The 26,768-nt window shown below is 43.9% G+C and overlaps 1 protein-coding gene across 3 annotated transcripts in view; it reads right to left on the bottom strand.

Moving 5' to 3' along the window:
- Positions 1–1,675: 1,675 nt before the first annotated feature.
- Positions 1,676–26,768, bottom strand: part of PPARG (peroxisome proliferator activated receptor gamma) — a 122,969-nt gene continuing 97,876 nt past the window's right edge. For all 3 annotated transcript variants that reach the window (XM_052641233.1, XM_052641312.1, XM_052641160.1), the window contains 2 exons: positions 19,407–19,857; positions 1,676–2,007 (listed from right to left, as the gene is read on the bottom strand). In XM_052641233.1, coding sequence (XP_052497193.1) covers positions 1,760–2,007; positions 19,407–19,857 — 699 coding nt within the window. In that variant the 3' untranslated portion in view covers positions 1,676–1,759. The remainder of the gene's footprint in view (positions 2,008–19,406; positions 19,858–26,768) is intronic.

The following is a 26,768-nucleotide window of genomic DNA, read 5'->3' as shown; positions in this document are numbered from 1 at the left end:
CCTGTAAACAAGGGGTCTCCCCGGAGGTGGAATCCTCTCCTTGTCTACTCACCGCACACTGTCTTTTTCCTCCACGAGGAACAGTAGGGAAGCCACTGGCTGCTTGGCATCAAAGGAGGAAAAACAACCCCCCATGATGGATCGGGCCTGTCACTTTCCCATGTTCTGATGTCATTTACATAATGAGCTTGGTCCAGGGCCCCTGGATGACCTGGTCATGTCTTTGGTTCTAAAGGTTTGAACTCTGCAGCTGTCTCTCCTAAAGGGTTAGTGACTTTGTTTAGGACTGGGGTCAGGACTCACCTCCCTAACCTGACTCTTTGGAGATCTGTTTATTTTGGGGTAAAGGATGAAAAGATTTGAACTGAAAGCTTCGAGTGTAAAGTTATGTTCTCCTCAGTATCAACACCAGGAGGAAGCCTAAACTAAGGGAGAAGCCACAGGGGGATAATTCAGGTCAGCAGAAACAATTATCTTGGAGAAGAGAGACCTCAGCATAGACTGCTGATGAAGCGTGCTTTAAAGTCATCATGTTGTCCATGGCTAAGCAACGCTAGTGAACTTGGTGGTTGCAATCAACTCATCTGTTCCCTGCGCCAAGAAGGCCTCTGCTTTTAGGGAACATGCCATCTGTTTTGCTGGGGAGGCATGTATTACCTAGACAGATAATTAGCCTTTGAGGTCACAAAAGTCAGAGCTCCCTGGGCAAGGTGACCCCAAGGAAGCCAGCAGGAAAATGTAGCAAATTTGCTCTAGATACATCGGGAACAGAACGTGGCCCTTTTCCCTCATCCGTGTTTTGGTTTGCTTTCCTTTTATGTTGTTATTCCTATAATTTTGCTTTCCTAGAATGTCTTTTCTTCCACTCTCTACCTGTCGCTGAGCCCAACACATATTTGAGGCCCGCTTGAATCAGTTTATAGTCACTCACGACGTTTTCAATCTTCATTGCTTTGACCTCCTATAGTACTTGGCATCCGAACCATCCATCTGGCACACACTATGTAGTTTAATCTGCTTTTAAGAAGGATTCATCTCTTCTCGATTCAGTGGGAAGTTCTTTTGCCAGGTACCATGTCTTATAACACTTCTGTGTTACCACGGCGTCTAGCCGTTAATACTTGCCACTGGGGTCTTTGCATACGCTTTGGTATCCTGTTACAGGGCTGCTGCTGGTGAGTGAAAATCTTGGTTGTGATTAAGGAAGAAGACTGAATTCCTGGTAGGCCTAAGGATATGCCTCACATGAGTATATCCAGGTAAAGAAACACATGCCCTGAACGGTTTTTGGTCCTGGAGTTCCATTCTTAGTTGTAATTTTTAAAGCAGACAGAAGGTTCAGAGAAGTTGTAACTTGAGTAAAAAATGACTTGAGTTGGAATGAAAATTGATCAGCAGTTCCATCCACATTGTTTCACGTATTTAAGAAAGAAAGGAAAATGAAAAATAAAGATGGAAAAGGATGGAAGGAAGGGAAGGGAAATGAAAGGGAAAAAAATCCTGGAGAATGGGGTGGGGAACACAACAGACTCAGTCTTCAAATACGACCAGTAATTTCATGATGTGGTAATTTTTAATATTAAAAGTAAATTGTAAATGTATCTTTATAAACAATATGCATAAAATAGATCTATTATTCTAAAACCTTTTCTTTTCTCAAATGCTTTTTCACAGTAAATTTTTTAGGTGTCAGATTTTTCCCTCAAAATAATAGTGCAACTGGGAAGGAAGATGTCACCAGTGAGCTCGGACTTCTCTGCTAATACAAGTCCTTGTAGATTTCCTGTAGAAGTGGGTGGAGACTCATGTCCGTCTCTGTTTTCTTTATTACTTGCAGCAGCTGCACGTGCTCTGTCACAATCTGCCTGAGGTCCGTCATTTTCTGGAGCAGCTTGGCAAAGAGCTGGGAGGACTCGGGGTGGTTCAGCTTGAGCTGCAGCTCCAAGGCTTGTAGCAAGTTGTCTTGTATGTCCTCAATGGGCTTCACATTCAGCAAACCTGGGCGGTCTGGGAGAGCAGAAACGGAAGACAGAACAGGAGGTTGAGTTACAAAATTCTCTGGTCCCACATCTGAGGCATATTCAGCCAATGACTCACATTTTATTGGTTTTCCTTTGGTTCTAAAACAGCGTGTTGGAGAGAAGGTAAGCAGATAGCAGGCAAGAACTGCATACAAGGAGAATGGAATGCAAGCCAAGACTGTCAGAGCTCTTTTCCAGGGCCATTCTCTGCCTGGCCAAGACTAAAGCTGTGTGACCAGTTGACAGAACACAGTGGCAAACCGATCATCTCCCCAGACCCGGGACTTTTCTGCTGGCATGTTCCTACTCATTCAGAAATCTCATTTTCAACTTCTGTTTCTTCCTGATGAGTCTATGTTTTATCACCTCTACTTACTTTCTTATCACAAGTTTAAAAACACTTTGAAAACAAACTTTTGTCTTCTTTTTGCTTAATATAGCACATGCATTTTCAAAGAGACAGTATTTTCAAATACTGTTACACTTTGGAAGGACAGACCAAATTTTAACACAGGCTTCTTCTGACTAGAGAGGTTGCAGGTAATTTTCACTTTCTTCTTTATATTTTCCTTATTTGAACTTTTAAATGGTGAGTTTAAATTACTTTTAAGTTCTTAATGTTTTTGCTTCATGTAGATCTTTTTAGATTTATCCTTGAATACTTTCTAGAATTCTTTGCTTTCTTGAATTCTATACTTCTTTTTCATCACATTTTCTAATGTATCCCTGCTGATGTTTAGGAAAAAAAAGACTGACTTTGTTATACTGAATCTAGTCCAATTTCACTCTTATGGATTCAAATAGTTTTTATCATGGATTTTTAGAAAACTTTGGACAATTACATCTGCAAATAATCATAGTTTAAATTTATCTCTTCTTTTCCAGTGTTTGTAGCTCTCATTTCTTTTTCCTGTCATACTGCACTGGATAATACCTCTAAAATGGTATTAAATAATAGTAGTGTCGGGAGGCATTCTTATTTTATTCCTAACATTGAGGGAAATGCTTCTAATGGCTTATCACAAGTAGGATGTTTACTAGATTATGGCAGATAGGTTTTTCTCCTGGCTCCCCCAGAGTTTTAAAGTGTTTTAATCAGGAATTTTGTTGCATTTCATCAAATGTTTTTAAGTTTTTCTATCTACAGTGATGAGCATGTGGTTTTCTGTTAATCTAGTGTACTGGATTACATTCATAGATTTTCTTATACTCTTACACTCATTTGCTAATATTTTACTTTAGGGCTTTGAAATTTGTGAGATTGGTCCAGAGCCTTCTTTTCTGTGTGCCACCCCTTGTCTATTGGCAATAAATGTTAACTAGCCTTACAGAGTTGAGACATTTTCCTTCTATTTCTATATAGTGATTTTCTATTCCTTGATGGTTTCTTGGAATTCATTTGCAGAACCATCTGAGGCTGGTGGTAAATCTGTGACTATCTTTAACTTTCCTCCTATAGCTTTTACTTTATTCAGGCTTTCTACTACTTATAAAGGAAAATTTTAGTAATTTACATCGGAATACAGTTGTACATAATGTTCTCTTAGAGTCGGAGTCTCTATTATTTATATCTCCTTTAATTGAATGCGTTTTGTGTATCCTCTCATTTAAAATTTTTATTTGCCAGAGGCTTATCTATTGTCTGCTTTTTAAAAAAGCACAGCTTTTGGTTTTACTGATCAACTCTGTTTTTGAAAACTGCCTTTTGTTTTCAATTTAGCTAGTTCATTCTTTTAAATTTCTTTAGGTTTATTTTTTCCTTCTTTTTCTCATTTCTTGGGTTGAATGGTTAATTCACTTAGTTTCAGTATTTCTTGTTTTCTGATGGATGAGTTTAAAGCTCTAAAATTTCCTCTGAGTGAAAGCCTATGGGGTGAAACAGTTTCACCCCACAGGCTTTGGTAAATCATCCTCTTACAGTTCTTTTCTAAATAGTCTGTTTTACTATTTTGATTTCACTTTTAATCTAAGAGTTATTTAGAGATGGGCATCCCTGGTGGCTCAGCTGGTGAAGAATCTGCCCGCAATGTGGAAGACCTGGCTTCAATCCCTGGGTTGGGAAGATCCCTTGAAAGAGGGAATGGCTACCCACTGCAGGATTCTGGCCTGGAGTTTTCCACGGACTGTATAGTCCATGGGGTTGCAAAGAGATGGACACGACTGAGTGACTTTCACTTGACTTAGAGACATGTTTTTAGATTTCCAAGTGGAAAGGCTGAGTGTTTCTGTTTTTTCTAATTTCTGAGTTGGTTGCATTGTGGTGAGAATACAAGATTCTCTCACTGAGACTCAGCAGAGGGGTGCAGAGAGTATGTATGGCATTTAAGATACTCACTTGATATTTTATATTGATTCAAATTTTAGCTCTTGAAGGCCACTCACCTTCTTTTTTCTTTTTAACTCTTCTCCCCTTCCCTGTAAACTAAAGCACTGTATGAGACTTTTTACTTCCCTTTTAATGTCCCTCATCACCTTGCCTCCATCTATCATTGTTTCTTTGCTTCAGCCACAGTAAGCTCTTTCTAAACAGAGTCCTTCAAGTATCCTATGTTCTGTCATAACTCTGTGCATCATCCTACTGACTTAAACTTACTCTTCAAAACCCTGCCTGTGTCCTTATGTCCTGAAGCCTTTCTGGAGATCATCCCTTCCTCTCCCCTGTTCTTCCAATCCCCTTTCTCTGGACTGTGCAGTGCCTACAAAAACCTCAACTGCTACTATACTAGGAGATTACATTTACTGAGTGGCTATCATTTCCCAAAAATTGTACAAAGGGCTTTGTATACAACACATCATTTAATCTCCACATAACTCCATGAGGTAAATGCTTTAAGGAGGGGAAAATGGAGATTTAATTAGAGAAAGGAGAGAAACCCTGTCCAAGAACTGCCACTTGATAGTAAACAGCAGAGCTGAAATTTGAATCTGATTCCAGACACTCTTAACTTTTAGTATGTTGTACTATAGGTACAGATTTTTTTGTTTATCTCCCCTACTTGGCCATGAGCGATCAGAGGGCAGAGACTATGTCTTGATCATCTCTGAGGCTCCAGTGGAAACACAGGAAGCACTCAGTTGACTGAGTTAATGAGTGAGAAGGCTGTTCTGGCTAAGAGTCCTGGATTGAAAACTACAATTCTTCCGGTTGGTGAACAAGCCTAAAGGAAGGATCAATATACAATGAAGAAGTCTCTTGGAAATAGGGTTTTCCTGTATCTAATAAACTCGAGCAACCTTTATCCGTTGAGGTGAGACACAGAAGAGCAATGTGAGAATGGTCTCGGGTGGGATTTTCAGAACTTTAAACATGCTCCTAAGTTTTTTTTTTCTTCTTTTTAAAATTACTGACAGAAAATTACCTGTAGTTTGTTCCCCCCGCCCCCCCCCCACCTCTTAACTTTTTTAACATATTCCATTGACTGGAGTAATTTTTTTTTTTTTTAATTTTAGCATTTAATTTTGGGGCCATCAGCAAGAATCTCCAATTCGGAGAATGAAACAGATGATTCAGTCCTGGCCTAGAGACTCACGCCCCTGGAGGAGTCATCCTTTCTCACAGCTGCTATGCAATAACGAACCCCCCTGACACTTCATGGAAGAGCAGATCCTGGATGGGTGCCTTTGGTTCAACTGACTGCCAGTCCTCTCCCCGGAACAGATGTGCCAGAGTTTGAGGGCCTGGACAGCACACACTTGTGCGTCGCAAGCGGCAGCGCTCTGTGTGGAGGTGTCAGTGTGGTCCTCCGTGGGCTGGGACCCCACACTCTTAACGCAGAACCCTCTGCTCACGGGCACCCTGACTGCTTAGCCCCTCTCCCCTTCCTCCAGAGCAGCATCCGTGGGGTCAAAACTTCTGCAGAGGAGATGATGTTCATCTACTGGGTTTCATTTATCATGACAGTTCAAACAAGCGAAGCCACAGATGCAGCTGACGGGGCTTGCTGGAAGCACTTGGCTGCCGCGCACTGCAATGGAACTGTTGCCTCTATGAGGGGACAAGGATCTGGTTTGGATTTTCAAGCCTCTCCCTGGCAAGGTTTTTTTTTATGATGTGACGGATGAAGTTTGGCTGAAATTTTGTGGCCACTGATTTATGTTTTCTCTAGTGGCAAGTTGGACCATTTACTGACCTGCCCCACTGTCGCCCTCACTGGGCCTCAGTCAAGGCAAAGACTTGGAATGGACTAGAGAGGGGATCTCTAAGACCCTAGTTCGAAAGTTCTAAGCTTTCTCCTTATTTGTAATTCCCTTTACACGATTCACATAACGAAACTGGGGGAATAAACTCAAAATCCAAGTAGAAAGCACATTAACAGGCTCACACATTAAACTTAGAGCATGTGGCTAATCTGGAAAGCTAGAACAGCTTCCTTGGTCTTCAGTCCTCCCTAGGGTCAAGAGCAAAAGGGATGTGTCAGGCTCGCCCTCACCCCCTACTCTCCAGTCGGCTCCAAGGCCTTCTCTGTTCCCCTCGCTGTCTTTTTGCTTCCAGTTTCGTTCCACTCATACTTGAACCCCTATTGAGCTAAGTTGGGCAGCACAAAAGTGGAGCCTGTCTACAGACCCAGCTGTCCCGGATCCCTTACCCTTCCCTCTCCCTCCCCCTCAGCTCAGGGCCTGCTAAAGCATCACTCTTAGAAACCTTCTGACGTCCTCTCCCTTCACCTTGCTGAAGGTTAGAGTTGGGGTCTGGAAGAGGATCAAGGTCAAGGGACCCCCCCTTCACTAGCCCTAGATTGCCTAGAAAGCCCTTTTGGCAAAGTGCGTGCTGACTCAGACTCCAGGACCCAACCTTCAAGGAAGCTGGAGTCAATTACTGGTTCCTTACTCCCCAGGCTGCAAAGAATTGGGAAAGAAAGCTTTCCGGTCCCCATCACACAGTGCTGGAATTGATTACAGAACACTGTTGATTGTGGGCAAATCTACAAAGCTCCCATCTTATCCAGAGCTGGTTCCGTTAAGAGCTTATCTGAAGCAGATTCAAATTCTCTGCCCACCTGGGCCAGGCATCTCCCTAGCCCACATTTTCTCAGGAGATGTCTTAGTTAGAGGACCAGATGGCCACGGCGGTGTCTCCTGAAAAAGGTGCAGAAAAGCCGAAGTGGATGGCTTTGTTTCCTTTCTAACTGCTGCTGTTATGACATTCCCAGTTCTTTCCTATTGGCTTTCTGATGGAGACAAGTCGGAAAAGGATTGTATCCAGTACCTTTAGGAAAAAGAAGTCTTGATAGCTGCGGAGTGGTAAATTGATCCAAAGGCAATGAAAGAACTGAGCGCGGGTGAAAGTGAAGGGAGGTGGGGCTCTTTGGGAGCTCACACTTGGCATTTCACTTCCTCTTCCTCTCCAATTTCCTTTATTCCACCGCTTCCTAAGTACACAGGTGTGCTTAAAAAGAGCAGTGGATGCTATATTTAAAATGGAAAACCAACAAGTGCCTACTGTATATATAGTACGCAGAGCTCTGCTCAATGTCATGTGGCAGCCTGGATGGGGAGGGGAGCTTGGGGGAGAACGGATGCGTGTACATGTATGGCTGAGTCCCTTTGCTGTCTACCTGAAACTATCACAACATTAAAGAGCTTTTTTTCTTTTTTTAAACAGCAGTGGATTTGGAAACTGAAGACTTGATCCCGTCTGTCCTCCACTTGGCTCCATGTGACTGTGGACAAATCATCTTATCTTTCTGGGTTTGCCTTAATCTTTAAGACAACAGTGGTGTTTCTTTCCTTAAGGTCATGGTGAGAAGGAGTCAGGTAAAGGAGCTTTATAACATAGTGCTGGTTGCTGTTTGTTCAGGTAGAGGCAGTTCCCATAGGGATAGTGTCTGGAGTGTAAGCAGGGGAGGGGTGGCATCTATGCAGCTGGGAAATGGGTGGTTTCTGAGCTGTTACTGGCAGAGCAGAAATTCGGGAGCATGAGATAAGGGTTCCTGATACAGACACACGTTGGGAGTTTGGGGCAAGTTCTCATTCTTGTAGTTGAATGCGTGTAAGCAAGACTGTTTAAGAACAATTATGAAACAAAGAAGCACCGGTGCCCACATTCACTTCTTTCTTAGAGATGGTCTTGGGGTCTTGTGGTCCTTTCCTGATCTAACCATCAGAATCATGGGGACCACTAGGCAAACCTCTGCATTCATCCAGATCTGTCTCTGGCAAACTTTGGCATGACCTGTAGCAACTCCCTCCTACCATCTACCTTTAAGAGAAAAAAAACCAAAAACTAAGAGAATTTTCACATGTGTTCTTTTCGTATTTAAATTTGAACTGGGGCTTGATTGAGTGCAGTGATTCTTGACTTCCCCTCTACACTGAAATTATCTGGGGAAATTAAAAACATGCAAACGAATGCCTGACTCCCCTCTTTAGAGACTCTGACTGACTTGGCCTGGGGTGTGACTGTCGTTCTTAAAAACTTCCAGGTGTCGGGAATCCAAGAGCAAACACTACTGATTCCAGAAGCATCTGGAATCTCAACCTCAAAGCTTACTTGCTGGGTAAACCTGGGCAAGTTCCTAAACCGCTCTGTACCTCGGGTTCCTCATTTGGAAGATGGGAGACCTGACAGTAACCCAGTGCACAGGGTGGACGAGAGGATAAAATGAGTCCCGAGATGAAAAGCGCCTGGAGCAGCATCTGACACTTGGCAAGTTAGTGATTTCCAGCTGTTTCGTATAACGGTACGGTCCAACACGCCTCTGTTCTTCTTACCTTTCTGCTCCTCCCGTTTCTCTGCCGCGCCCGGGTCTTCTCTGTACCTCTCCTATTCTTTCTCCCTTAACTGCTCCCTTCCTCACCCTGCCTTCTAGATGCTTTTCTTTTTCCACTCCTGGGACTGCACCTTGCAGGGGACGCAGTGGCAGGAATCCCAGCAAGGCCAGCCTACGATGATCAGAAGTGTGAGCAGCGGATGATGTGGGGAGAAACGTGGTCAATCACTGCTATCGGGGAAAGGGAACAACAGAGCCGACGCAGGTCATCTGGGGCAAGCGTGTCAGGCGTGGAGGCACATGTTGCGGGGAGACTCCCTCTGAAGGGGCTCATGGTCTAACACATCCTTGTTAGACAACAGTTCACGAATGCTTTCTTTGTGTCCAAATGATAACCACCAAGGACGTAGCAATGACACGTGACTCGGCTAGGATGGAGGCTGGGAGGACCACCACGAAACCATGCCCAGGTCGTACCTTCTTTCATCTGCCCTTTAAGTAGCAATGCACACCAAGTCCCCTCATCTCAAAACGCTTGACTGCTGCCTCCAAAAGCCACCTCCCTGACTACAGCCCAGGACACAAAGGCATCTGGTAACAAGGTGGGCGGGGCTTCCCCCTCTGTTGTGTTCACGGTTCTTTCCTCTCTTGAGGGCACCTGCAGTGAAGGGAGTGTGGGTCCTGTTTTATTTCCAGCTCTTTCAGAACGGAATGGGGCTGGAGACTTCAATCCTGCCCTTGGGAAGTCCTGTCTTTTTCTAACTCCTTTCATGAGGTGTTCGGGTCCCTTTGTTCTGGACATTCAAGGTCATTCAAGTGAAACTCAGCCTTGGGGTTTGCTCCCCTTCTCTGAGTCTGGACCAGGGAAGCTACTGACTCCCTTCAAGCCCAGGGATGCAGGTCAATTTCTGCCCCTTCTGTGTCCCACCTCAGCTCCAACCAGGAAGCGGGGGCAGAGGAACCAGGCTGGAGCGGAAAGATGGAGAATGGTTTCTTCTCCTCCATCAAGCGTGACACACTCACGCTCCAAATCAAGTGACTCTTTCTTGCCTCGTCAACCTCTAGAAGTGCTGAGAGCAAACCAAAGGGAGTCAACAAGAAAGAAGGTGGCCAAGAATTAGCTCTCTGCACCTCTCTCCTCCTCCCCTACATTGTCCTTGCCGACATCTTTGAGAAGAACCTGTGATCTCAAAACAGGTGTGGCCTCCAACTGCTAAGTATGACCTCTCACCACATAACATCCCCCCAGACTTTACAGCATTCTGCAGCTTCTCCCCCCTGCGCCCCCACCCTGCCACCACCACATATACGTACTCCTGCTTGGTCCGTACCTCCTTCAGGGGCCAGTAGGGCCCAGAGTTCTCCCCTCACCCATTCTCCCCAGTATCTTTCTCCCTTGGGGTTTTGTTCTCAATCCACAGCTAATCCCCTTAAAGTGATAGCTGATAAAGAGATTAGCTGATATCTCCCTAGGAGTATTTATATGGTACGAAGGGATTTTAAGAAAGACTATTAGTGAAATTTCAAGTGATCTGACTGGCAGGATCGCATGGAGCTACTTTAAATTATATCACACAAGGGAAGAGGGAAAAGGAGCATTTATGTGTGCCAACCATGTCCCAGGCATCATGCCAGAGGCTTCACATAATGTTATTTACTTAGGGAACTGATAAGGAGTTTGAGGCTCTGGCAGGTAAATGTGTGCAATCACACATTTAGTAAGTGGTGGAGTGAGGGGGTTTGGGGGGTCCACAGCCTCCCACCGCCCCTCCCTCCTCTCCTGGTCCACAGATGAGGGGTGGCGGGTGGGACCCCAGGCAGCCTCTCTCCCCTCGCCACCTATGCTGGCCTCTGGAGCCGGCACCGGTTTCACTCTTCCTCACTCAAAGAGGATCTGAGTGTCGCGGCGAGCTTGTGCCAGTCTGGAAGGCTGCCTGGGGTCACCCAGAGTTTAACCATAAATTGTGAGAACCCCAAATGATAAAGTGCTCCCCAAAGTGGCCCACTGACTGGCTGACTGAGCCTCTTCCAAGATGTCAGTGCGGGGACGGGAATGACTCAGCAGTTTGGCTTTCAAGCCCATGTCTGTCTCTGAGGTCAAGTGCCACGGCGAATGATCCCAGCCTATGGGGCCTGGGGTTGGGAGGGGATTTTATTTCTGAAGCAGTCAGAGATAAAGATGCTTCAGTGTTCCGCTACAAATGACAAAAGCCTGTGTGTGAGAGTGTTGTGAGGGTGTGTGAGAGGGGGTGTGTGTGTGTGTGTGTGTATGAGAATGTGTGTGTGTGTGTGAGTGTGTATGAGTGTAAGTGTGTGAGTGTGTGTGTAAGTGTGTGTGAGTGTATGAGTGTGTATGAGTGTGTGTGAGAGTGTGTGTAAGTGTGTGTGAGTGGGTGAATGTGTGTGTGTGTGAGTGTGTGAGTGTAAGTGTGTGTGTATGAGTGTGTGTGAGTGTGTGTGAGTGTGTGTAAATGTGTGTGAGTGGGTGAATGTGTGTGTGTGTGAGTGTATGTGTGAGTGTGTGTGTGTGTGTCAGTGTGTATGAATGTGTGTGTATATGAGAATGTGTGTGAGAGTGTTGTGAGGGTGTGTGAGAGGGTGTGTGAGTGTGTATGAGAATGTGTATGAGTGTGTGTGTGTGAGTGAATGTGTGTGTATGAGTGTATGTGAGTGTGAATGTGTGAGTGTGTGTGTATGAGTGTGTGTATGAGTGTGTGTGTGACTGTGTGAATGTGTGTGTGAGTGTGTGTGTGTGTGAGTGTGTGTGTGTGACTGTGTGTGTGAGTGTGAGTGTGTGTGTGTGAGTGAGTGTGTGTGGTTTAAGTTCCTCAGATGACTCTAGTGTGTTCTCCTCCCTGCCCCCCTCAACCCCGAGGTCTCTGGTTTTTAGAATTTGGGTGCCAGTTGAGAACTTATATAAATATGCCTCCCTCTGCCGAAACCAAACCCTCCATGGGACATTTCTAGATAACCCACACTGAGTCATCATTCAAAGCCATCTCGGCCACCTGACAGGGTCTGCCTGCTGGTCACGGCAGCACAGTGCGGAGACCAGACTACCAGGAGAAGGGAGCAGTGTCACACGCCATGTGGACACAGGGCAGGTGCCCAGTCGATATTTTCCAATTAATAAATGAAAGCAATTACTCTCTGACACAACCGTGGCCCAGATGGGGAATATGAATCATGTAATCAACACTCTTCCACTGTCCAGCTCAAGGTTCAGTCACATGAGAAATCAGATGTCTGTGTTTTTTCTCAACATTACAGAGAACAGTTAGAAAAAAACAACTTTTACCGTTAGGTAGCAGCCTATGTCTCATACGGATAAAGCAGATGAATATTTAACTGTCACAGCAAAATGGAAGAAATCTGCCCTACTGGTCTTCACAGTATTCATAGTATCTCAGTTTTAAACTATTTTTGGTTTTGTCTCCTCCCAGTTAACTAGTAAGGATGATGCCAGCAGACAAAGAAGGCATGGGGACCACTGGTGGAGAATCAGGGCCCCCCCAACCCCCCAAGCTGGGGTTTCCTCAAGAACAGCACAGGCCTGCTCAGGCACCTGCCCTCGTCTTCTATTCCAGAAGAGAGGGGGGCTGTCCATTCTAACTTGCAGAAACAACAGTTCTGCAGTTAAAATGAAAGGATTATACATGAGCTGTCAATACCACAAGGTTCTGGAGGGCTGTTAGGGGTGGGGAGGAGAGCCAACACTCACAAGCCCAGAGGCCCTCCCACCCTGGACCCGTGGGTCCGTGGTCCTCCGGAGAGGGGTGCTCGCTGTACAAGGAATGGGAAGAGCAGACATCTGGATGCTCAGGAAGACAGTAAGTTACTGACGGGTATTTGAACAGTTTTACATTTCTCTCACAAACTTCCTTGCAACCACTCCTCTCTATCAGAACCTGCTGTAAGATGCTATCTGACCACACTGGGACATATTTACTTGGGTACTTCAAGTTTATGGTCAGTTTTTGCAGGGAGCTCTGCGAACGGGGATGCTGTGCTACCTGGACAAATGGAAGAGCCAGCTCCAGTCTCGGGGTTAACACGGGAGTCCACTCCTTCCCAGAGCAGTCCTCAGACCTGGGAGATATAATTTTGGGAGGCAGCTGGGAACAAATGGTGTCTGGAGAAGGGCTCTGGATAGTAGGAAGTGATGTTTGAACTGTACCTGGAAATTCTTGATTGAAATACTTGAAGGTAACAGGGAAATGGTAATTTCTGCCAAAGAACTCCAAGACCAAGGTAAGTAACTGGGATGGTTCCACATCTCAACACACACAAGGCAGTGGCAGTTAAGGGCATCTGTTTGAAGGTCAGGGTGGATCTGACCTTGGCCTCACTGATTAGGAGCTCTGTGACCGTGGGGCAAATTGCCTAATCTAAAGCAGTTCTAAACTTCTATTTTTTTCCATCTGTAAAATGGGGATAAGTGAGAGATTTTCTAGAATTGCAGGGAAAATTAAAGATTCAGGATGTAGGTAAAGTGCTTACCATCTGTTCTGGCTCACAGTGAAGTGGTCAATAGATGGCAGCTCTTTATTAGTAATATTTGATCACTGTTCACTCAATAAGCATTTATTAAGTACTTATTCTGGGCTGGGTTCTGTGCTCTGATTCTAATTCCAACAAACTAAAACGTAGATATCACATCTATGGGATGTCTCTGGTAGTCCAGTGGTTAAGACTCTGCCCTTTCAATGTAGGGGGGCATGGTTTTGATCCCTGGTTGGGGAACTAAGATCCTGCATGCCCCGAGGTGCAGCCACAAATAAATAATTATTTTTAAAGCACATATCTATACACATGTAAGTCATGACCAAGGATATAAACAGAGCTCTAGTGTACTGACCTGAGTGGTCTAGGTGTCACAGAGTATCAGTTCTTCCTTCACCTACAGATGTATAGCTATGAAGAATTCTCCCTAGTAGCCTGTGCTCTCTGCCCACTCTGCAGGAGAAAAGCACATATTCACTCCAAGAGCAGCTGTCCAAAACTGCTTCGTGGAGAAAGAACATGACTGGAATGGCTGGAAACAGGAGGAGCCGCTATATAGGAGGTTTGCATAACTGAGCCAGACCCAAGAGGGTAAATGGGGAGGCCGGGTGACTTGCCATCTGTGGCTCCTGCACCAATATTTACAGCTTCTCTGTCATTAGGATGGTGATGACAATCTGCCTCGAGAAATATATTGTAAAATCCAGTGACGTTCCTCCCCCATATCGTGGAAGTTTGGGAAGAACTGTGATGGATTCCAAACTGTTTTGAATTAACAGAAAGAGCTTTTTCCTGTTGCCGAGTTCCAGCTGGAACCCTCCTATGCTTTTTCTCCACCAAACAGCAAACGCCCGAGGGGGGGCAAAGTGTCCAGTGGAGTGTCCTGAGCTTTCCATTTGGCCTTGGCTGCTGGTAGGTTTTGGGGAGTTTGCTGGTGTGCCTGGCACGATGCTGTGGCGCCAGCTGCAAACATACCCTTGCTGGAGGCAGTTTTATTACTCTTGACGCCACCCATCCAGGCAGTGAGACGAGAGGGAGCAAGGGCTTCTTGCTCCTTCTCTTCCCTTATCATGACTGCCGAGGAAGCCTTGCTTCCGGACTCTGGGCCCAGGGCTCCAGAACAGAGATGGGAACACAGGTTGGGGCCACGGACCCGATGAGGGAGTTCACCACATCTGCCAGTCAAGTGGCAGAGGGAACTCGGGGAGGTGACAGTCGGGATGCCTGGGTTTGTTTCCCTTCTAGTTTCACTGCTCACGAGTTGTCAGTTCTTAGACACAACCCTTTCATCTCTGACTCTCTCTTCTCTCTCTATGGAATAAGAATAAAGATCCAGAACTGTCGGGACCTAGTGACAGAAAGTAAGGGACAAAGTGCTGTGCTTCGGCTCGGGGAATGTGGTTCTCTCTAGTCTCGTTCTTCTTGCCTGAAGCTCGAAGGAGAAGGAGGGAGAGAGGAGGAAATTCTGAGAAGAACTAGGTCATCTCTCTCAGCGAGCTTGGTCTGAGAGGTGCATACATAGTAGAGATGCTGAACACCAGGCCAATCTAAGGACCAAATCTAACGGCATCAGCAGTTTCTAGGGCTGAAGCTGAGTGGCCGTGATCTTTACTACTGCAACTCCAGTTTCCCCAGCAAATACTTAGTTGGGTCAAACTCAGGTACTTTCATCCAAAAACCCCCTTTGGGTCCTCTGGGGAATCCCCCACTCTTAACCTCCCCAATTCCTCACCACCCCACTCTTACATAATGCCCATCCCCCCTTCAGTCTAGGGTCATGACCTTGACCTGGACGAAGCTCTTCTGTGAGTGAGTCTCAAGGCCAGCTTAGAAGGAGGTCACCAGGTTCCCTGCCCATAACACTCCTCTCTCGAGTCCCTGAAGCTATCTGCAGACTTCAGAACAAACCGCATAGGAGAAAATAACCCCTCTTGTTAAGAACAGGTAGGATCAGAATCTTGTCAAAGCCTCTTTGCTTACATGAACATCTTCCCTTGGAAAACCCAGGATGGGAATTGAGAAATTATATGTTGTATGAGAAATTACATGGTGTACTCAAACACACCACTGTCTGGGATGGTGGTTTCACCATCTACAGATGACCAGGAAGCTCATCTCATTGGGATCCAGTCTTTGGGTCCAGAATGACCAGAGCAGCTCTTTCTCTGGCCTCTACCCACCAGCTTCTCTGACTAAATGAGGGAATTGAGTTCCTGGGTGTTGAGCAAACATGGGGTCCAGTTAATCCATTCTTACCTAGTGCCCAGAGGCTGACTTCATTGACAAAATAAAACTTTGCTCAGGGAAGAGAAGGATTTCCCTTTTGTGATATGGGAACTTGCCAATGGGCCAATGGTTAAGTTTTTCTTTCTTTTTTTTTTTTTAAAGAAGTCTCAAATGATTCACAGGTTTTCTTCTCATTATAACTACATGTATATGATTTTAAGATTCTATGACTGGCAGCTACTTTCAGATTTCTTTTCATTATTGTGAGGATCCAATGAACTCTGGAAACTGGCTACTGTGAAGACAGTCTGGGGAACGCTCAAAGGAACTCATTTATACAGCACCGGCATTTAAATGATACCATTTTTAATTTTCATAACTGAAAGCCAAAGTCTGCAGTATTTATCAAATTAAATCAAGTTATTCTCAGAGCTATTTTTGACCAATTCATACACATTTTAAAGGCCTAACTGAATAAATGATTTTAAAAAATAATCTAGTTTGCGTGTCATGCGGAGTATATGGCATTTTTCTAGATGAAATTATACTGTCCTCTCACGTGCCCATCAAACAACATTGCTCAGGTTCAAAAAGGCCTGAATTACCATGACTATTTCTTGCCTAAATCTTTCCTGGATAGAAACCAAGCATGTTGGAATGGCTCATTTCAAATGGCTCCCTTAATATCTGTGGTAGGAATGAATATAAACTGGCACAAACTTTATGGAAAAACAATCTGGCAATAATGAAACAAAAGATTTAAAAATGTTCATGGGCATCTATTCAGCAATTCTACTTCTGATAATTTATAGAGTGAGAAAATAATCTGAAATGTTAACAGACATTTATATGTAAGAAGAATCACTGCAGTAGAATTTAGAACACATTTTCCATAATTTTCTATAACATAAATCAACCATAATTTGCTCTTATAATATAAAGCAACCTATACATAAGTAGGGAGATAATTTAGCATGTAATGGTCTTTTATGAAATGAAATATGTTATTGTCATTAAAATTGATAGCATACATTAGAGAAATGCAAATCAAAACCACGGTGAGGCATTGCCTCACAGTAGCCAGAATGGCCATCATCAAAAATCTGCAAGTAACAAATAGTGAAGAGGGTGCTGAGAACAGGGAGCCCTCCTACACTGTTGGTGAGGATGTAAGTTGGTGCAGCCACTATGGAAAACAGTATGGGTTCCTCAAAAAACTAAAAATAGAGTTGCCACATGATTCAGCAATCCCACTCCCGGGCATATATCCAGATAAAACTCTAATTCAGAAAGATACGTGCACCCTATGCTCACAGCAGCACTATTCACAACAGTCAAGACTTGGAAACGACCTAAACGTCCAGTTGACAGATGAGCGGACAGAGAAGCTGTGGTTCGTATTTACCGTGGAGTGAAACAATGCCCTTTGCGGCAACACCACTACAACTAGAGATCGTCACACTAAGTGAAGAGAATCAGAAGGAGGAATACCACAGGATGTCACTTACACGTGAAATCTAAGATACAACACAAGTGAAGCTCTCTGTGAAACAGAGAGAGACTCACAGACATAGAGCATAGACCTCGGGTTGCCAAGAAAGACAGGACATGGGGGAGGGATGGAGTGGGAGGCTGGAGTTGGCAGACGTAGGCTGTTACCTAGAGAATGGACAGACAGTAGGTCCTGCTCTATAGCACAGGGAATCATGGTCAATATCCTGTGGCAACTCATGATGCAGAAGAGTAAAAAAGGCATAAATATACACACACACACGCAGCTGAATCGTTTCGCTGTACAGCAGAAATGAACACGACGCTGTAAGTCAACTATACTTCAATTAAAACAAATTTTAAACGGCAGCATACAGATATGTCAGCACAGGCACAGAAGCGTTTTGGTAGGAGAAACAGACCTTTGTTAATCCTATTTTATTTTGAGGATCCGGAGCTTTACCTTTCACTTACACCTTTCTATAGCCTTTGAATAAAAAAATGACCGTATATTACTCTTATTTTTAAAATTAAGAAAAACATTAAGATTGTTAATGACATGAGAAATGATTAGGTGTAAAAAGGAAAATAAACATGGTACGTGCTCAGTTACCACGTCCGATGCTTTGTGATCCAATGGACTGTAGCCGCCAGGGATTCTCCAGCAAGAATACTGGAGTGGGTTGCCATGCCCTCCCCCAGGGGATCTTTACCACCCAGGGACTGAACCTGTGCCTCCGGCATTGCAGGCAGATTCTTTACCATTGAGCTTCGGGGAAGCCCATAAACATGGTATACATAGTATAATTAGGAAAAATCTTAGAAATAGATCACATGTTAATAATTATATTTCTATATTTCAATAAAAATAAAATGGGCCTTAAAATATTAGCTAAACAATACCAACTTGTTTTCTGACCTGGTTGTTCAAAATTGAATCTTTTTTTCGCAATGGACCTAACATAAACTGGAATCTCATTCTTCGTTGAATGAATCACAGATTCCAGAGATTCAAGGGTCAACTGAAGAAGTAGGTCTCAAAATACGTCGGATAGCGTAGTTTTGCTATTATTAACCATCACATGACAAAGGGCTTGTGGTGTCAGAGTTAATCTGCACTGTGCCATTGTCTGTTTGCACCCTGGTCATGTAACGTGGGCTGCCAGTGTAGACCGTGGAGCCACCTAGGTGACCTTGGTTCATCATCCTGACTCCATCTTTGCTGTCTGGGAGATTCTGGCCAAGTTAATGAACCTTTCAGGGCTTTGGTTTCCTTATTTGCAAAAGAGTATTTACCTCATTGGGGTTGTGGGAATTAAATGAATGTGTGTGACGTGGTTAGAAAACTGACTGCACACAGCAAGTACTCAGTGAGTACTTGCTACTTGCTCTTCTCGTTACTAACACACCGCGCATCTGATTTCAGAAGCACTCTGCTCTCGAGTAACTGGACAACAAAAGACTACGGAGTGGGCCTTGCTCTTTGCGACATGCAGTCTAGTCCACACAACTTACATCTAAAGGACCACTGTCCCCCTACACATCAGTTTTCATGCACAGGGGGTATTCTGTAGAGCACCCACAAAAAACTTCGCCCTAAGTCCACCTAAGTAATAAAAACTGATTGTCTGAAGACAATTTTTATATAGAGAGATGACACTAAAACTTTCTTCTACTCAAGTTGGAAACCCATGAGGTGCCAGTGAAAGTAGCTTGTAGTGTAAAACCTGGCTTTCGGAGTTGGTTAATCAGATCATGCCCTTGCAAGGCCAAAAGTACAAAGAATGCCTACATAACTCAATTTATTTCTTTGTTGGGAGTTCTCTGGTTGGGACTGCATTCTTGATCACAGCTAACTACCTCACCGAGGTACGGTCAGAGCAGTTGTCAGAGGACTCCACACGGGAGAGGAGGCAGAGGTCAGCAGATGTGTGCTCTTTGATCCCTGAACCTGCAAAAGCGATTCAAAGTAACACCTCGCTGATGGTGGCGCTGGAGCATAATCTGACCACACACACACAGTGGTACTTTCTCTATGCAAGTGAGCATCGTCTCACAAAGTTATACATGGCATTACTTAAATGAAAAATAGATTGGCCTTCTGGAAAGGAACAGAAAAAGACAAGGAAATAAAGAGGGGGGGAAAAAAAGGAGAAGAGGGCATTTGTCTTCCATGTTTGGATTTGACCAGAAAAAAATATTTTTTCAGAATAAAGGAAAAGCACCTGAGTTACCCACAGCTGTCAGAGAGGAAATCAGTTGCTATTCTTTCTCAGTATGTCTCATGGGTAGCGACACTCCCAGGGCATTATGCCACTGGCACTCTCTGTGTGGAAAGTGCGGTAAGTGCAGAGGGAAAAGGCACAAAGCCTCACGCGAAGGCAAGTTGACATTCATTCAGCCATCCCACCCCCACCCCACGCTCCTTCACGGAAAACCGCAAGCAGCAGCTTACCTCCACTGAGAATAATGACAGCTATAAATATTGCTAAGTCGCTGTCATCTAATTCCAGTGCGTTGAACTTCACAGCAAACTCGAACTTGGGCTCCATAAAGTCACCAAAGGGCTTCCGCAGGCTCTTTAGAAACTCCCTTGTCATGAATCCTTGGCCCTCGGATATAAGGACCCCATCCTTATTCATCAAGGAGGCCAGCATCGTGTAAATGATCTCGTGCACGCCGTATTTTAGGAGAGTTACTTGGTCGTTCAAGTCAAGGTTCACAAAGCCGGGGATATTCTTGGCGTACTCTGTGATCTCCTGCACGGCTTCCACGGAGCGAAACTGACACCCCTGGAAGATGCGGATGGCCACCTCTTTGCTGGGCTCCTGCAGGGGACTGATGTGCTTGAACTTGATTTTATCTTCTCCCATCATTAAGGAGTTCATGTCATAGATAACAAACGGCTGCAAAGAAAAATGGGAGAAAGTGGCTGAGTTGGAAATTTCTCATTCACGGTCAATACCATCCCAGCTTCTTCACAGACACTTGCTTTGCTAACGAAAATCTTCGAAGTTGAAAACACTGAACAATGAGAAAATACTCATGTCTTGATTAATCCTCCAAGCTGTCTTCTGGAACCAAACATATTTCACCAACACTGGTGATATGATACCACAACCGGTGACTCGCTAGTAGCTCCAATTCCTGTTGTTTGGAAGGTCTTTGTTGTTGATTTAAAAAATGATGCAAACATCTACTGTTTCATTCTAGCTTTCAATGGGATACATTTTTAACCTTCTTTCAATAAAAACAATTATTTTAGCAACTTAGGGTTGAATAGACCCACTTGGACATAAAGTAATCTTGCAGTTTTAGATTAAATCCTCTCAGAGCTTAAATGAAACTTAATGTATATGTAAACTATACTTAACTATAGAAAAATCAGTCTGAAAGCAGACTAAAAACACTGAGTCAAGAAAACGTCTGTTTTTCTCTTTCCTCTTTTTTTTTTTTAAATGCTCTGGAAGCAATCTGTTTCAGAAAGAGCAGCTGCATAAGGCCTATGGGCAAACACTACAAAAGTGGCAAATTAAAAAAAGGTTGGAACTTATTTTTCAAAGTATATGTCCTTAAGGGTCAAGAATCAATAAAACTCGTTTATCAGTTATTCAGGTTTGCAATAGGCTACTAGCAAAAGCCTGCTGGGTTTGTCCACGAAATAATCTTTCTCTTTCATTTCCTTGTATAGATTTAACCAGAGGTTTGTGGTCCTTGTGAAATTCTCAAGGCTACTCTGAATAAGTGACCACAATTATATACACACACACACACGTATATACCTACTGAACTCTGTAAGGAGCTACCCCTCAATGCTAGTCATGTGTTTTACTCAGAAGCAAGGAATAAGAGTTGAGGGTATCTGGCTTCCAGCTTTGGTTCTGTGGTTAACTCTGTGACTTTAGAAAAGTCATTTATCTTTCCTAGCCCTTGAATTTCTCATTTGAAGTGGATTGCAAAGATTTCCAACTCTTCTCTTAAGGATATGCTAGTTGCATTTCTTGGAAATAGTGTCTGTGATATGTGTGTGTGTGTGTGTGTGTGTGTGTGTGTGTATCTGCGTGAGTGTGCACATACACACACATGTCCAATGAATATGAAGTCTCTGATGTACTAAAAATAAAGCTTCTTTTGAAAAGCTTTATTGAGAGATATTGAGAATTCTCTCCTCTTTGGCAAGAGGAAGCAGACACAATGAGAGCCAGCAGTAGCCAGCTTCAAGACCCACTGGTTCAGACAGTCTAAACTATTAATCTCTACAGTAGTCTAAGATTGTTATCAAACTTTTTGGGGGAGGGGCATGCCACATGTCTTGCAGGATTTTAGTTCCCTGACCAGGGACTGAACCTGGGCCCAAGCAATGAAAGTACTAACCATTGGCCCACCAGGGAATTCCCTTCACCAAACTATTAAGTCTGTTCTGCACTGAAGGAAATAACACGAATTCTAAGGGGTTTTAGATGTTGAGTAGATTCCCAAACTTGCCTCTTATTTCAACAACATTCACTGGAGTTATTCCAGAAATTGTTACTTTAAACCAAAAAAAAAATTCACTCCAATTGTATTGTTTAGCAAATACAAAACCACAAAGTAGGCCAGATGAGAGGAACCCAAGAGTAAGCTTGCCTGGTGACTCTTAAGTCTTCAAGTAAGCCAAGAACGAATAGTTCATACTGCTTTGAGGCATTTTGCTTTTTTCTCTACTTCAGACCTATATTATTAATGGGAGGGAAAAAAAAAAAAAGGACAGAGTAGATGGACAGTCTCTTCAGTTAACATGTGTTGAGTTTTTCCAGAATGCCAGATTCTGATGCTGACAAACACTAGCTTTTACAGAGCCTAGGAGAAGGTGGTTTCTGATCTCAAAGAGTTTTGTGGCCCATTTTAATTTATGCTACCAAGAGGCTGGCTTTCTTTACTGCTATGAGAAATCTGAGGGCACCTGAAGAGTCCACCTGCACCTGTACAAACACAAATAACAAGGATATAAAGTCATCCCGTCTTCACGTGTGGAAGGACACCTCATCTGCCCAGCTTCTGGATGACCTCAGTCCCTCAGCTTCTTGGCACAGAATGGATGCATAACATTCTCCCACCTCCATGTAAGCAATTTCTCTGGAACTATGCCCTGATAAATCATCCTGTGACTCTTCCCCCTCGACTTCCCCTGTCCCCTCATATAAAGCCCCAGGTTCCTGTTTTTGAAACTCTGTGATAGTTGCACCGAAGGCACAAAATCCTGCTAATTTTCTCTCCCAATTTAACAACAATGTGACTTGGTAACCCCTTGGCAATCGGCGTTGGTCAGGATTTCCTGGCAGTAAACACTCAAGGACAGAGAAAGGAATCACAGCCCCCACCATCATGCCAAACCATTCCCGTTTTTTTCTTTTTTTAAAAAAAGATCCCTTCAGCATTTTCAAAATGTTGAGCTGGCAGAGGATTCTGGGTATGGACATGCAAATGAATCCCAGGTGGGTTTCTTTGTTTTTCCTCGTCATAGCTGATGTTGCTGCCTTTTTTTTTTTTTTCTCGCACTTTTGAAGTCTGCATAAGATCCTTTCAGCTCCCGTGTGGATCTATCAAGCTGCAGGAGTGATCCAGATGTGATCTGCCCGGAGATCTGCCTTTCTTTGCCACCCATTCACCAATTATTAGACTGCAAACAGTTAACGTGCACATTTAAAAAAAATTAATGAGTTAATTTATTTGGCTGCACTGGGTCTTAGTTGTGGCATGCAGGATCTCGTTCCCTGACCAGGGATTGAACCTGCATGGGGAGTGCACAGTCTTAGCCACTGGACCAGCAGGGAAGTCCCAACCCACACACTTTACATTGGGATTCCTCATACAGAAACAGCAGAAGAGAGTGGCCCGTCAGGTTTACAGATGGCTGAACTCTGAAAACCACGAGGGGAATTCGGCCTGTGGAGTTTATCTTGAATCAGTGACTTAATATTATATTTCTGGTAAAACGTTCCACACAAAATGTCCTTCACTTGCACGTTCCTCTCTTTTCTACTAGCCTGCACGGTATCATCGCATGATCTGCCATTGTCAGAGGAACCATATCCTCTTTAGATTTGGTTTTAATGGTTTTACACTTCTAATTTGGGGCTAACAATGTTTTTATCTTCAGACACTGTATCAAATGGCTAGATAAGCATCTCTCCTTAACAGGAAAGAATGCTTAACTACATCTAGGACGTTATCAGGGTGAGATCCAGGCTTTGTGGGGCCTGAAATGTACATGACTGTTGAGTACATTTACAACAACTGTTGGGTTCAGTAATACAGATTATAAGAACAAATAGCTCAGGCCCTTCCCTGAGCACTGGAAGGGGCTCTATGCAAGGGAAGAGGCCCTGAGGCTTCATTAGCTTCATGGTGAATCAGCCTCTGGCTGTTGTAAATGCTTGCACTTCTACAGACCACAAAAAGGTCAGGATGGAATGAGGAAAATTGCACTTGAACACAATGTTTCTCCAGGGGAACAACATGATTTCAGTAAGAGGAAGCTAGTTTTCTTGGGAGAGATACAGCAAATGTAATCTATGTTGATATATTTTGATTTCCAAAAATGGCTCCACGTATCAAAACTGGGATGGGGTTAAGGGCACTGTTTTTATAGATAATTAAAATTAGTTCTAGAACTATTGCATACCTCCTATGTATAACACAAAGATCACAGGAAAAGCTGGCTTATTAATGAAGACAAAATAGAGTCATAAAAGGTTACTTTTTTGAATGGACAGATAGAGTAATACTGTTTCTGGGCAGTCCAACATCAGCATTTTAATGTATGAGTTGCTTCAGTGACTACAGATGAATGCTTTAAATTTACAGCTCCTTTTGAATAATAAAATGGCAACCTAGGAAAGACAAATGGAAAAAATCGACTGAGAAAGCAGGGATCATTCTGGTGATGGGTTTCCCAGGTGGCTCAGTGGTAAAGAACCCGCCTGCCAATGCAGAAGCTGCAGGTTCGATCCCGGGGTCGGGAAGATCCCCTGGAGAAGGAAATGGCAACCCACTTCAGTATCCTTGCCCAGGAAATGCCAAGGACAGAGGAGCCTGGCGGGCTACAGTCTATGCGGTGGCGAAGAGCTGGACACGACCTGGCGACTGCACAACAACAGCAACAATTCTGATGATATCTCCAAGTTGGGAAACTGAAATTAGTGAAGTAGACAACTCTACACTTTCACCATCACTTGGTAACCACACCAGAGTTAAAACTGGCCTGGAAAAACGGTGATCCTAGTTTAGATCCTGGGGGTCTTAGGTTTCTTGACAGATTAGAGCAAAGCCTCAAGGAAGAAAAGTGAATTCTTAGGGCCCTGTCTTCTTCATCTTCTCCTTCCTTTTTATACTTTTGACCTTCATCCTCTGAGGCACACATGCTTCTCCTCAATTATTAGCTCCAGTGGGTGACTGTTAATCCAGATTGCCTTGGTTGGGTTTCCTCAATTTCTTTCTGGTTTCTCCTCTGTCATTCCTATTTCCCTCTTGTGGAGAACCACTGGCTGTAGAGAACTAACAGATAGGTCTTCAGGAATAATCTGCAGCGTCATTCTCTGACCAGGTATGAAAAAACTGAAGCTAAGAGACCTTCTAAAGTCAAACAGCTGTTTATAGCAAACCCTAAACCAGATCCCCTCACTCATGACTAATCCTTTTCTCTTTCTGCTACTTTCTACATGACTTCCCCACTTTTGCTTCTTTTTACATAAAATGACAATTTTGGGAGGAACTGCGGCTTCTAAACTCATCTATGCTGGGGTCTTGGGGCCAGGGTCTTTGAACTCTTACTTCCTAGAAATGCCATTTAAGTGCTAAAGCCTGAGGGCAAGAGGAGGGGGCAACAGAGGCTGAGATGATTGGATGGCATCACTGACTCAATGGACGTGAGTCTAAGCAAACTCTGGGAGGTGGTGAAGGACAGGGAAGCCTGGTGGGCTTCAGTCCATGGGGTCACAGAGAGCCGGACGCGACTTAGCAACTGAACAACAACGTGGGATCAAAGTTAAGTTTGAAAGTCTTGCTAGTGTATCTCGTTTTCCTGCCATCATTTAAAAATTTAACACAAAAACTTAATAGGAGCAATTGTTCACACTTTAATGACCCAGCACATACCCTCATCTCTTACAGAAACATCTATGGCTGACCAAAATGTTATTCAGCTGGCAAACAAGCATACTGACCAACTAGGTCTAATTATTAAAGATGAAAAAAAATACTAAAAATGCTTTTCTTCTTGACTAGATAGAATATTATCTTCTAAATTTATTGTCTAAAAGAAGGCCATTTGTTATATCTTCAGTGATTCCTGACAGTACTGGAAAGAAAGCAATTTATTTTTTAAATGTGACTCTCTAGATTAATGATTCCAGAAGCCAAATTTCTTCAATAGTGATCAAAACAAAGCAGCATGACCATTCTTGCTCCTTATTGGTACCGCAGTTCCCAAGCCTCCTTTTCTCTGAGGGTCTGTCTGTCTGGTGTCTTCCTTCTCAGGGGAGCAAATCCCAGCTCACTCAGGGAAACGGGGAGAGAGACCACACTTTGTTTAGCTGGTAAGCGTAGGATTTAAAAGGACAGATATCTTTCCAATAGTTTGAGTTACTATATTTGACGGCCCTTGTAAATTTTAGGACGCAAACATTTAAATGGGTACAGAACTGTTTTCACCAAAGTTCATGTTTCCATACTGGTTTTACTATTCCTTGGTCTCCTATTTCACACTGTTTAGAAGAACCATTTTTATGATGGCACCAGTTTGCTCCTGCAATTATAAAAACAGTGACTCCCCATGTATGCATTATAAGCAGTGTGATGCTTCAGGACCCAAAGTCCAGTACAGTATAAATAACAAGCTTTATTCCTTATTTGCAGACAGAGTGCAGCCAGGAGGGCCTCACCATCCCTCAGATACGGAGTGAAAAGCTGGCAGACACACCAAGGGTTTTTCTATTTATTGTTTTATGACAAACCATGGCACTGAAAATGGTTTTTTGAAAACCACTCTCTATTTTCATCAACAAACACGGGATCATGTGAGACCATACACCCAGTGTGATCATCACAGCAGAGTAACAGTCAAACACTGGGAACTTCCAAAGTCCATTCAGTTCTCAGGTTGCCTTCAGGAGACACAGCACCCTGGTTCTAGCATATGCGAGGTTTTAAGAGTTCTGTAGATTCTCTCAAAGGAGGGGTCTGGGCAGGAACAAGCCATTGACAGGGAAACAGACCATGGGGAGAGTCAGTTCCATTTCTATTTGAGGGTGGCTCAAAGGTCCAGTGCTCCTAAAGTTTCTTCTCTGACGTCCCACATCCTGCGATTCCAATTCCCCATCTTCCCCTAAACCCAGAGCTAAAGTTCCCAAATATTATTCTTTGAGGAAGGACAATGAAAGTGGGACCATCATATTCTAGAGGTATGACATCAAAGTTTAAAAGATAGGAGGGGAGCCCCTGGTAGCCCACTGGTTAAGAATCCATCCTGCAAAGCTGGCAACACGGGTTCGAGCCCGGATCAAGGGACTAAGGTCCCACATGCCACGGGGTAACTAAGCCCGCACGCCACAGAGTGTGCGCTGCAAAGAAGGAGCTCTCGTGTTGCAACGAAGACCCGATGCAGCCAAATAAATAAATGTTTCTCAAAAAAAGGAGCATTTAATTGATCTCCTCATTTACCTGTTCTGCACAGTGCCAATGGCACCAGGAAATAAGAGACAGAGGAGAGCTGAGTTGGGAAGGGAGAAGCCCTGGGTTGCCTGGAGGCAAATGCTGGAGCTGGGCCTGAAAGACTAGC

Source organism: Budorcas taxicolor, chromosome 1 (genome assembly GCF_023091745.1).
Source record: "Budorcas taxicolor isolate Tak-1 chromosome 1, Takin1.1, whole genome shotgun sequence".
Classification (NCBI taxonomy): Eukaryota; Metazoa; Chordata; class Mammalia; order Artiodactyla; family Bovidae; genus Budorcas; species Budorcas taxicolor.
Note: the sequence above shows the minus strand (reverse complement) of the source record. Positions and strands in the feature narration are given on the sequence as shown.